This window comes from Gordionus sp. m RMFG-2023, chromosome 2 (assembly GCF_954871325.1).
Source record: "Gordionus sp. m RMFG-2023 chromosome 2, tfGorSpeb1-WG-v2, whole genome shotgun sequence".
NCBI lineage: Eukaryota > Metazoa > Nematomorpha > Gordioida > Chordodea > Parachordodidae > Gordionus > Gordionus sp. m RMFG-2023.
This window is the reverse complement of record NC_088776.1, coordinates 8,038,236-8,049,135: the sequence shown is the minus strand read 5'-3', so window position 1 is coordinate 8,049,135 and position 10,900 is coordinate 8,038,236. Positions and strand designations below refer to the sequence as shown.

Below are 10,900 nucleotides of genomic sequence, written 5' to 3'. Positions count from 1 at the left end.
GAGGGAATCAAATCTAATATTGCTTATTTTTTCAATAAATAAATAGAAAATCATGTTATGATATTGTTTAATTTTACGATTAAAATATAAGCATTGGGGAAGCAAATAAAAAATTGCTTATTCTATTATAAAAGAAAAATAAATTTTTTATATTAAATTTTTTTTCTTACTTTTTTAAAAAAAATTTTTTTTTCTTTAAATTAATGTTGATTAATTGTAATTGTATTATTGAAAATTTATTAATATTATCATTTAGCTCAAGAAATTTTGATACCAAAAAATTAATTATTGAAAAAGGAAGACCAAAGCCAATTTTAAGAAATTTAAAAAAAGAAATAAAATCTTGCATTCGTAATTTTTCTATCGATAAATATGAATGGCTCACTGGATGTGAATTTTCTAATTCTCTATATTGTTGGTCATGCTTATTATTCCCAAAGGAAAAATATGTTTGAAATGATAGAGGATTTTCGGATATGAATAATTTTTCAAAGGCAGTTAAACGACATGAAGAATCAACAGCTCATTTGCAGTCGATGATTCAATTAAAAACATTTGGCGAAATTCGTATTGAAAATATGATAGATTCGATGCGCAAAATATCAATCGAACAGCATAATTCGAAAGTTAAATCATATAGAGAAATATTGAAAATTTTAATCAATTCTATATGTTTTCTTGGAGTTCAGCAGCTCGCATTCCGTGGTGATGATGAATCACCTAATTCAGTAAATAGAGGAAATTATATTGAATTAATGTATTTGCTTGCGGAAGAAAATTTGCTATTAAAACATCATTTAGAAAATAGTACAACTTTTATTGGACTATCAAGTGATATCCAAAATGATTTAATTAATTCCATTTCATATGTCTTACACCAAAAAATATTAGATGAATTGGAAGAAACGGAATTTATAACAATAATATTAGATGAAACAATTGATATAAATAATAAATCCCAACTGGCTGTAGTTCTTCGATATGTTTTAAATAACGGGACATTATATGAAAGATTTATTGAATTCTTTGATGTTACAATGCATCGTGATGCTAATTCTTTATCAAAATTTGTCATTAAATTTTTGAATGATAAGAAAATTATGAAAAAATTGATGGGTCAAAGTTACGATGGCGCAGCTGTTATGCCAGGTGATTCACATGGACTGCAAGCAAAAATTAGAGACGTCAATCCTTCTGCACTTTATATTCATTGTTTTGCCACAAATTAAATCTTATATTATCAAAATCTTGCAGCAAAATTAAAGAATGTAAGGTTTTTTTGCAACTTTATCTGGTTTAGCCAATTTTTTTAGTACATCATCTAAGCGTACAGCAGAATTTGATAAATATGTTAAAAAAAGATTACACGAGTAGCCCCAACAAGATGGAAATACAATGATCGGCTGGTTCAAACAGTTTTCAATTATTTGAAGGATCTAGTCGTTTTTTTTTAAAGTATGATTGATGAAGAATCTGATATTGTTTGGGATAATGATGTTCTAATAACATCTCGTGGTTATTTAAATATATTAAATGATGCAAATTTTCTAATTTTGTTATATTTTTTTCAAGAAGTTTTTCCAGAATCTGATTTATTATTTGATATACTTCAAACTAAAATTAACGATGTATCATATTGTCTTATAAGTATTAACGATTTCAGAAATTCAGTTAAATCTAACATAGAAAACTTTGATGTTTTTTGGAGAAATTTAAATGTAAAGGAAAATATTGAAGACAATTTAGATAAAAAACGTAATAGATCCGGATTGCCTAATACAAGAGAATTTTATAAAAATTTGATAATTAAAATAATAGATACTCAATGAAATTGATTTTCGGTTTGATACATTAAGAAATATCAAATTCGTCGAATTGTTAGATATTAGTAAATTTCAAAATATTTAATCAAAATTTCCCCAAATATTTATTAGACAATTTAAATGACACTTATTCTCAATTTTTCGACTTACACAAGCTGGTAAACCAATTAAAGGTAGTGTTTCGTGACGATGAATTTAGAAAGAGATGATGAAAAGTTTTAAAGAGTTTTTTAAATTATGCAAATTCATTTTAACTTTGGCTGCAACAACAGCAAGTGCAGAACGGGGGTTTTCATCTTTAAAAATAATCAAATCTTATTGTAGAAACAGAATGAGTCAAAATCGATTATCGAATCTAGCTTTGATTTCTATTGAAAGAAAATTATTGAAAAATTTAAAATCTAGTAATAACTTTTATAATTCAGTACTTGATCATTTTACTCAAAAACAAAGACGAATTCCGCTTATTTATAAATCTTAATTTTTTATGGTTTGACTAATAAATAAAATAAAAATTTTTTTTGATTGCTTCCCTAGTAGTAAACTTGACGCCTCGTCACTGTCAAATATATTTTTTTTATAAAGTGAGTAATTTTAATTTATTTATCTTAATAAAAGTAAAATATAATTATAAAACTATTGATAAAATTAAATCATAAATTAAATAAAAAATTAAAGGACAATACAAACAGTGGAATATTAAATGTCGTAGATTTACAGTATATCAAATTTTATCAATTATCATATGACAATCAAGTAATTTTTACCAATATAGCGAATTATATATTTTACAGAATATAAAATATTGATAAGAATATCAGAAAATTTAAAGACATTGTTAGATAAATAATATGAAGATTAATTTTTAATATTTTATTTAAAATAAATAGATGGCATTAAATAATTGAATGCAAATTGTTGCTATATTTATTATCAAGAGCATTGATTAGTAAATTTTTTTTTTAAATATTAACTGTAATATATTCTCTATCTGTCAAATATATCTGTAAAAGTGGAATTTTACCTAGTATTTTGTAACTAATTCTATATAATAGAGGAATATCAACTATATGCCTACTTACTTTTTCTAAATAAATTTCTTATACTTGTTTGGAAATTATTACCATGCTTTTATATTAATGTATATACAAGTAATTAATTATATTTTATATAAATTTTTAATTCCCATCTCCCCTTAGGAAAATCCTGACGCCTATGATTTTAAATATTAGATTAGATTAATACAAATAAATTATATTTTCACTACAGTTTGCAATCAAATTCTGTGTTAAAAATAGAACATCAATATCACTCACTAAATATTAATTTAGCATTAGCAGTTGAAGCTTACTAACCCTAATTAAAAAAATAAAAACATATATTAATTGTAAATTAACAAATTTAATATTGTGATCAGCTGAAAATCCCTATTCAACTGTATTATTCATTTTTAAATTAATGACCAAGCCTCTTCCTAAAAATATTTTCAATGTCCAAATAAGTTTAAAAGATTTCTTTATAAAAAGTAAGTAGACATATAGTTTATAATCCTTTATCATATATAATTGGTTATAAAATATTAGGTAAAATGCTACTTTTCAGACTTATTTGACAGTTATATAATATATTAAAGTTAATATTTTAATAAATTTTACTAATAAATGCTTTTGATAATAAATATAAGTAACAATTTGCATTCAATTTTCTAACGCCATCTAGTTATTTTAAAATATTATTAAAAATTAAACATCTTATTATTCATCCCACAATGGATGTAATGAATTAGATATCTTTTCTTCTCTTTTTTTACGTGATTTTAGCTATTTTTTTCTTAATTGAAAAACAGTTTTGAATTAAATTTATAATACGAGTGTATTTGATATTATTACAAACTACTATTATTTTAAGATATAATATATCAACTAGAGGTGGTGCGACAATATATAAAATCTTAATTGTTTCATCATATCATTCTAGTCCTTATTTTATGGTTAGAAAATGTTTTATTTATAATATGGCATCCTTGCCGTGTAAATAACTGGCTTCAATATATTTGCATAATTATTTTTACCAAAGATTTTAAGTGTTTTTATTTTATCAATTTATCCAACATAATAAATTCTGATATTAGTTTACATCGTGAGTGTGTCATGACTATGACTGCAAATTAACCAGCATCTATTATTTGTGTTGCTATGTAATATAAGATTTCATTTCAAAATGAAGTTAATAAATTCATTAAAATCATTAAGTATTTAGAAAAAAAAATATAAATTTACAAATAATAAAAGAAATAATCTAAGTATTATCGTTAATAAATTAATTAATGTAAAAGATATCGAATTAGATGAATTAATCCAGGAATTCGTTATTTAAATACATTTATAGATCAAAATAATAATATATCGAATTTGACTAATGTAAACATCTCATAAAAGATTAAGAGGGCATATTTAGTTTAATGAAAAATATCTGGCTGAAAGATCGTAAACGATTATCTTCGTCAGTTTTAGAAGTGGAATAAATGATCAAACATAATTTTAATTTTATTTGTATAGATTTTAAGTAATATGAAAACAAAAAATAATAATTTAATTAATAATATAAAATCTTCTAAAAAATATGTATACTGATTTTTAAATAAAATCTATTAATTTTATATTAAAAGAAATAATATACACTATTATCCTTCATTTATTTTACTCTTGCGTAATAAACATATTCATTTAAATAAAGAAAAAGTCACAAGGAAAAAAAAATTAATATAATGAATTATTGTTAAATTCTCCGGCTTTTTGTTTGAATGAATCTTGCAACCCTGAATTTTTTTAGATTTCCACCAAATTTTTTTACCCATAAAATTCTTGCCCGTTTCTTTTTGTATTACTTTTAGATTATTTTTTCTGACATCTGTCATGTTACATTCATTTCACAATAAAAATAATGACATTTTATGTTATTTATTTATATTTAAAAAAGCATAGTTTTTTTTAACCCGCCCGCCCGTCCAATAATAATCTTTTAAAAAAATATTTACCCGCCTATCCTCACGCTTATCTATTAAATATTTATTTAACCTGCCCGCCCGCCCCGCCATTGTTTAAAAATTATTTTAATGGCTTCCCATTTCAATTTTCAATTATTTGCTTTTAAATAATAATTGGCATGATGTCAAAAAAATATTTAAAAAAAAACATCTTTTCCAATGTTTTTGTATTAGAGATCATCATAAATATGACGCATACATATTACACTATGTGCTTCACTAGTTGTTTACTAATAACTTTTATTATCAATAATCACAGTCAGAAGAATTATTTATCTAGTAAAAATTCCTAAAATTTAAAATTATCTAATGAATATTAATTATTTGACTTGTAATATTTACTTAGTATCAAAAAAGGAGAATTTTATTTCTTCTTAATTCAAATAAATAAAAAAGCATATTCATTTAATTTTATCTTGAGCTACATCCACATAATAATAAATAATATTTAAAGAAATATAAAGATTTTTTTTAAAAAAACTATCTTACAATATACACCCATTTATAAATATATTAATAATCTAACCCCACTAAACATATATGTTTTGGAAATGAAATCAATCAGGATGAGATATGGATTTTATTTCTCCTTCTTTAAACGAATTTAAAAATTGTTAAATTTATCAAAACCCTACCCTAGCCTGAATCAGTTTTCGTCCATATCTCATATAATATTAACCCCGCTTGCCCTATCTCCGACCTGGGGCCCATATGCGAAATATTTTATCGTAATCAAATTTACATAATTTATCTCCATTCACAGATGATCCAAGTGTCTTGCAACAACAATCTTCAAAAATTTTCTTTCCATAGAGCCTTTCTTTTATGTGTTTTTTTTTGGAGTTGTTAACTTACATTTTTAAAATTTTAGAGTCTACATATTATAACTCACATTTTCCATTTTTTAAAAAGAAATCGAGGAGAGTCAAATTTTTATTTCTTCTTAATTTGAGTTTTCATGCATAACCTTCAAGAAATCTGTAGCATGTATTTGACTAAAATTTAAAGAATCGCTCTTTTAAAAAAAAATTATTGGAAAGAAAGAAAGAAAGAAAGAAAGAAAGAAAGAAAGAAAGAAAGAAAGAAAGAAAGAAAGAAAGAAAGAAAGAAAGAAAGAAAGAAAGAAAGAAAGAAATTGGAAAATTGTTTTGCATCCCCAGAATTGTCAGAGTTTATTTATGTTTACTAAATATACTTTTCTCCTTATTTAATTTAAGGATATATTTCATGAGATTGATTGTATAGCCAAGAACTATAGTGTTGTTAAACGGCATGATTTGGGTAGATTCTTGAAAACGACTCGATTAAAATTTTTAGCCAAATAAATATGATGTAAACCTCGGGATACAACAAATGGAAGTCTAGATCATTCAGCATATGGAATTTGCAGGCTTATACTTAATATTATTTCGTCTAAAATCCTAATCGGGTTGTTTTATAAAATCGGGTCGTTTAACAAGACTACCGAAAAGTTTTAAGGTAAAAGGGGCTAACCTTTATTTTTTTTTGTAGTTTAGTTTAAATATAAAAAAATCGTTATACATTATTAATAATTTATTGCTATTTTATTATTATCATACGTAATTAATTTGTAAACACCTTATAAAACTTGTTCAAATAAATAAGGAGATGCCAACAAAAAAAACTATATATTATGCGAATTATATTTGTTCAAAATTTTATTTACAATTTTTGACATTAGCACGAATACGCTTCTAATAAAATGAATTCTCAATTTAAATTAATAACGGTCTTGTTAGTGGCTCAAGTTCTAATTTTGTTAGTCAAAGGTAATAAATATATAAAATTGTAATTTAAAAAATATGTATATATATACATGTGTGTAGTATTGGGATATGGAATTCATGGATTTTAAATCACGTTACTGAAGACGGTATTTATATTTTAAAAATCTGATTTGATCGAAGATGTTTTCCAGCATTTATAGAGTACCTACAATGTGAATTTCAAAGATATTGCCACAATTTATATATGGATTCTTTATATAAATAATAAAAGTCTAAAAATGTTTATGCCTAAAATTCTGAAATTCATAGGATAAGTGCTATACACAAGCTGAAATACATTTTCGGGTAAATCGGATTTTAATTTAAAAATTCGCCCTCGGTAGATGATTTAAAATTTGGAGACTACGAATACCCCGTGGATTACATATCTCAATACGACATATACACTACAGTAATCTACTCATATAGTTCCACAAGAAATCTAGAAACTAAATTATTTGTTAATTTAAATTTAAAGTATTAAAAGCGAGAAAATATTGTAAACAGGAACGTTTATGAGCAGATTATAATACTGTATATTAATATGTACTATATTTTTAATGAATATGTTATCAGCTCAGGGCTGTTCTTTCACTCTAAACGGTAGGCCTCGGAATAATGACTATTTCAAAGGACGAGGACCTAATTCATTCTTCCCTCTAGGTTAGTTTTATAAAATTTAGTCAATTTCTTTAAAAGAATTTTGTCATTTTAGGCAATCCTGGCGTAATTGTTATTACACGCGGCACAGGTGTGTGCACTGCGACAGTCACGACTACGGTATTTGTGAAAACCAATACGGGTATAAATTATGTTATTATCCCTTAATTTGTAGTTTGAAAGGAGTTATAATTTATTTATGATATTAAAACTCGATTTCTTTACTTTAAAAATAGATTTGATTGATATTAATAATTAAGTATTAACATGATTAAAATTATTTTTAGATAAAATTTTAAGGAAAACTTTTTTTAAAAAAAAAATATAAAAAATAAAGTGGTTACAACAAATTTGGTTGCTGGTAGTTTAATAGGAAGCAATGGTAAAATTACTCCCATTCCTGCAACGCTGTTCAAGGATGTAAATAACAGAATTAATATGAATGTAACTAGAATAGGAGCTTCCAACATGTATAATTATAATTACGATGTTCTTTTGACAGAAGTAGATTCAACGGCGACTATAACAGTATAATATATTTTTTCATAAAAACAAATATTTTGGGCAATTAATGTTAAATTGGTTTATATTGACCTTCTTCTATGACAGACATATTTTATAAATTTATATTAAATTATAAATAACATGTTGCAGGGTTGCCAGATTCATTCAAACAAAAAGCGGGAGAATTAACAATAATTCAAAAAATTTTTTATAACATAGATATTATTTAAAAATCTACATATTTTTTAGAAAGATTTTTTATTAAATTTTTATTTTTTTACATATTCCTTAAAATCTATACAAGTAAAATTAAAATAATGTTTGATCATTAATTCCATTTCTAAAACTAATAAAGATGATCGATTACGATCTTTCCGCCAAAAATTTTTCATTAAACTAAATATGCGCTCTGAATCAGCGTTTGTATGTGATTTGTTTTTGAGTCAAATTTAATATATTTGAACTAAAATTTATTTAAAACAAAGAACTCCTGAAATAGTTTATCTAATTCGAATTAAAATTGATTATTATTAATTCAACTTCCCCGAATGTTAATTTATTATCCTATGTTACTGATTGTTTTTGAATCAAGAGTATAGGATAAGTTTGTAGCGCAATTCTGTGTACGAATATTTTATTGTGTGATAGATGAATGTCATTTCGGCTATTGCAGTATTATCATCACATAAATTATTATTTTTGAAGTATAGTTGAATATTATTTGATGATTTCTTATTTTTTAAATTAAAAATATTTGACTTGTTGAGATTTTTTTACATCATAGTGTCCTCCATGGTTGAAATTAAATTTTGCATTGCATATTATATAATTTCATTTAGGCTATATTCTTTATCTTCTCTGACCCATGGATATAAATGGAATTCCAATCATTTTGTTATTGCGATTTTAGAAAATTTTTTTGAATGTTAAACATGTATTTGTTTCTTCCTTTCTCAAAATATGGATAAAAAAAATAAACAACAACAAGGTGCCTTTGTAAATGTATGATTGAATTGAAATAAAAAATGATAGCGTAAGTTTCTGGTTAATCTATTAGGGAAAATCGGGAAAATGGTAAGTCAATAGACGGCGTGTTTTGGGGTAAATGAAACTAAAAAATCTGGAAATTACAACTGAAGCGGGAAATCTGGCAACCATGTATATATGTCCTGCAAATTTAATTTTTGCGACCGGGCCCAAAAGTTTTAATTAATTATTAAAACTTGGAGCCCGACATTTTAAACGAAAATAAAGAAAACATAAATTAAAAGCATTTTATAAATTTGGATGATTACTCTGTTCTAATCCTATAAAAATTTTAATCATCATTTTTATCTTAAATTTTTTTTTTAAATGAATTTTTATAATATTTATAGATTTTTTAAGCCCGACCCGGTTATATTTCCGGTGGGACTTGCAAGGCTTTAACATGATGATATATACTCTAATTTAATTTTATTATTTGTTTGAATAATAGAGTTGTTAAAAAGTTCGATTTGAGCTTATTCTTGAAAACGGCTAAATCGACCAGAAAAATAAGATTTTTTGGTCATAGATGTCCAGCTAAATCTCGAAGTTACGGCTATATTTTTCTAGCTAAATTAACGAGTAAGACCTAATTTATAGTAAACGCGTTATTTAACTTAGCGTTATTGCAAAATTTAGCCAATAAATTAGTGAATTCAATATAAACAATTTTTCTTAAATATTATAAAAAAAACAATCATCTCTATTTTAGCTTTATCTAAATTAGTTTTTAAAACTGAATCAGCTGTAATAACACAATTTTAAATATGGCAACGCTCGAAGGTAACGCGTTTACTATAAATTAGGTCTAAGTTTTTTTAAAAAATCGGCCAAATCGAGCCGATTAACAACACTGTTTGAATATAAAATTCACAAGCTAATAATCTTTTTTTAAATTTTATATTTAGATCAATCGGAAGCCTAATACAATATTACACGTACAGATAATCACAATTTGAACTCATCATCCATTATTATTATTTTATTTTATTTTTAAAGTTAAAGGGGTGTTAATTTTGTAATATAATTTTTAGAAATGGGTATTTTAATATAAAAATTTATTTTATATATTTGTTTTTCAGTTATACATATATATCATTTATACAAATAATTTGGATATCACTTGAAATTCAATTAATTTAATCCGATGCTACTATTTTATTTTAAATCAAAATTTTCCTTGCATGGCTAATTTTATGGGTAATAGGGTAATGTGATTCAAAATAATATAAGTTTTCAACATTGTCTGATTTTCGCACATAACATTTTAATAATTCTATGGAAATTAAAATAATATATCCCTTTTAGTAAATTATAAAAGAAAAAAAGATATATGTTTTAATCAAATTCTATATGTTTGGTGAAGTATTTTTTTAGGCCTTTTTTTGACAAAAACAAGTCAATATCAAGCCTTCAACCATAATTGATATGTACATACTCCAATAGCCCACATTAAATAAATGGTAAAAGAAGAAAAAAAAATTCCCCAAATGGTATATATTTGAACTAGGATCAGAAATTTGATCAAGTTCAAATGAGCTGAAATGGCCTTATGAGCAGAGTGTGGAACCGTTAAGTATAGCGGTTCAGTTCTAGTCAGTTTTTAGTTTCAAATTCTTCTAGCTATTTTTTTTTGAACAATGTAGTAATTTCAATTATTGTAATATTTAAAACACCATTGTAATAGTCCCATGTAATATATAAAGCATAATTTATTTTCTTTCATATATTAAGTTTTAAACAAAATCCCAGAATAATATTCTAATGATAATCTTAAAAATTGTATTAATTTATCGTCCCAAATCAATATACAAAACATATATATAAAAATGCTAGCGGCAACAAAAATTATATAGATATCCGATTTATAAATTCATATCAGTTCTTTTCGGTTAAAGCCTGCTTTTACAAGTTTTGATTTTTTTTTTAATTGACCAATAAGTTAGAGATAATTCGAACGAGAGATTGTTTCCATGTTAATCTTAACAAATATTAAAAAATTAGTATTTAAACAATAAGCAGCTTGAATGGCTCAAACGCTCCAATTAGGCGCC

The 10,900-nt window shown here is 24.5% G+C and overlaps 1 protein-coding gene across 1 annotated transcript; it reads left to right on the top strand.

Annotated features, from left to right (window-relative positions):
* The first annotated feature begins 476 nt into the window (after positions 1 to 476).
* LOC135924045 (zinc finger MYM-type protein 1-like) lies at positions 477 to 1,229 on the top strand. Its single transcript, XM_065459092.1, has one exon. The coding sequence runs from the start codon at positions 477 to 479 to the stop codon at positions 1,227 to 1,229; it is 753 nt and encodes a 250-aa protein (XP_065315164.1).
* The last annotated feature ends 9,671 nt before the right edge of the window (positions 1,230 to 10,900 follow it).

What these genes read in the sequence shown, in the direction of transcription:
- LOC135924045 (XM_065459092.1), top strand. Translation starts at nt 477, where the DNA reads ATGAATAATTTTTCAAAGGCAGTTAAACGACATGAAGAATCAACAGCT.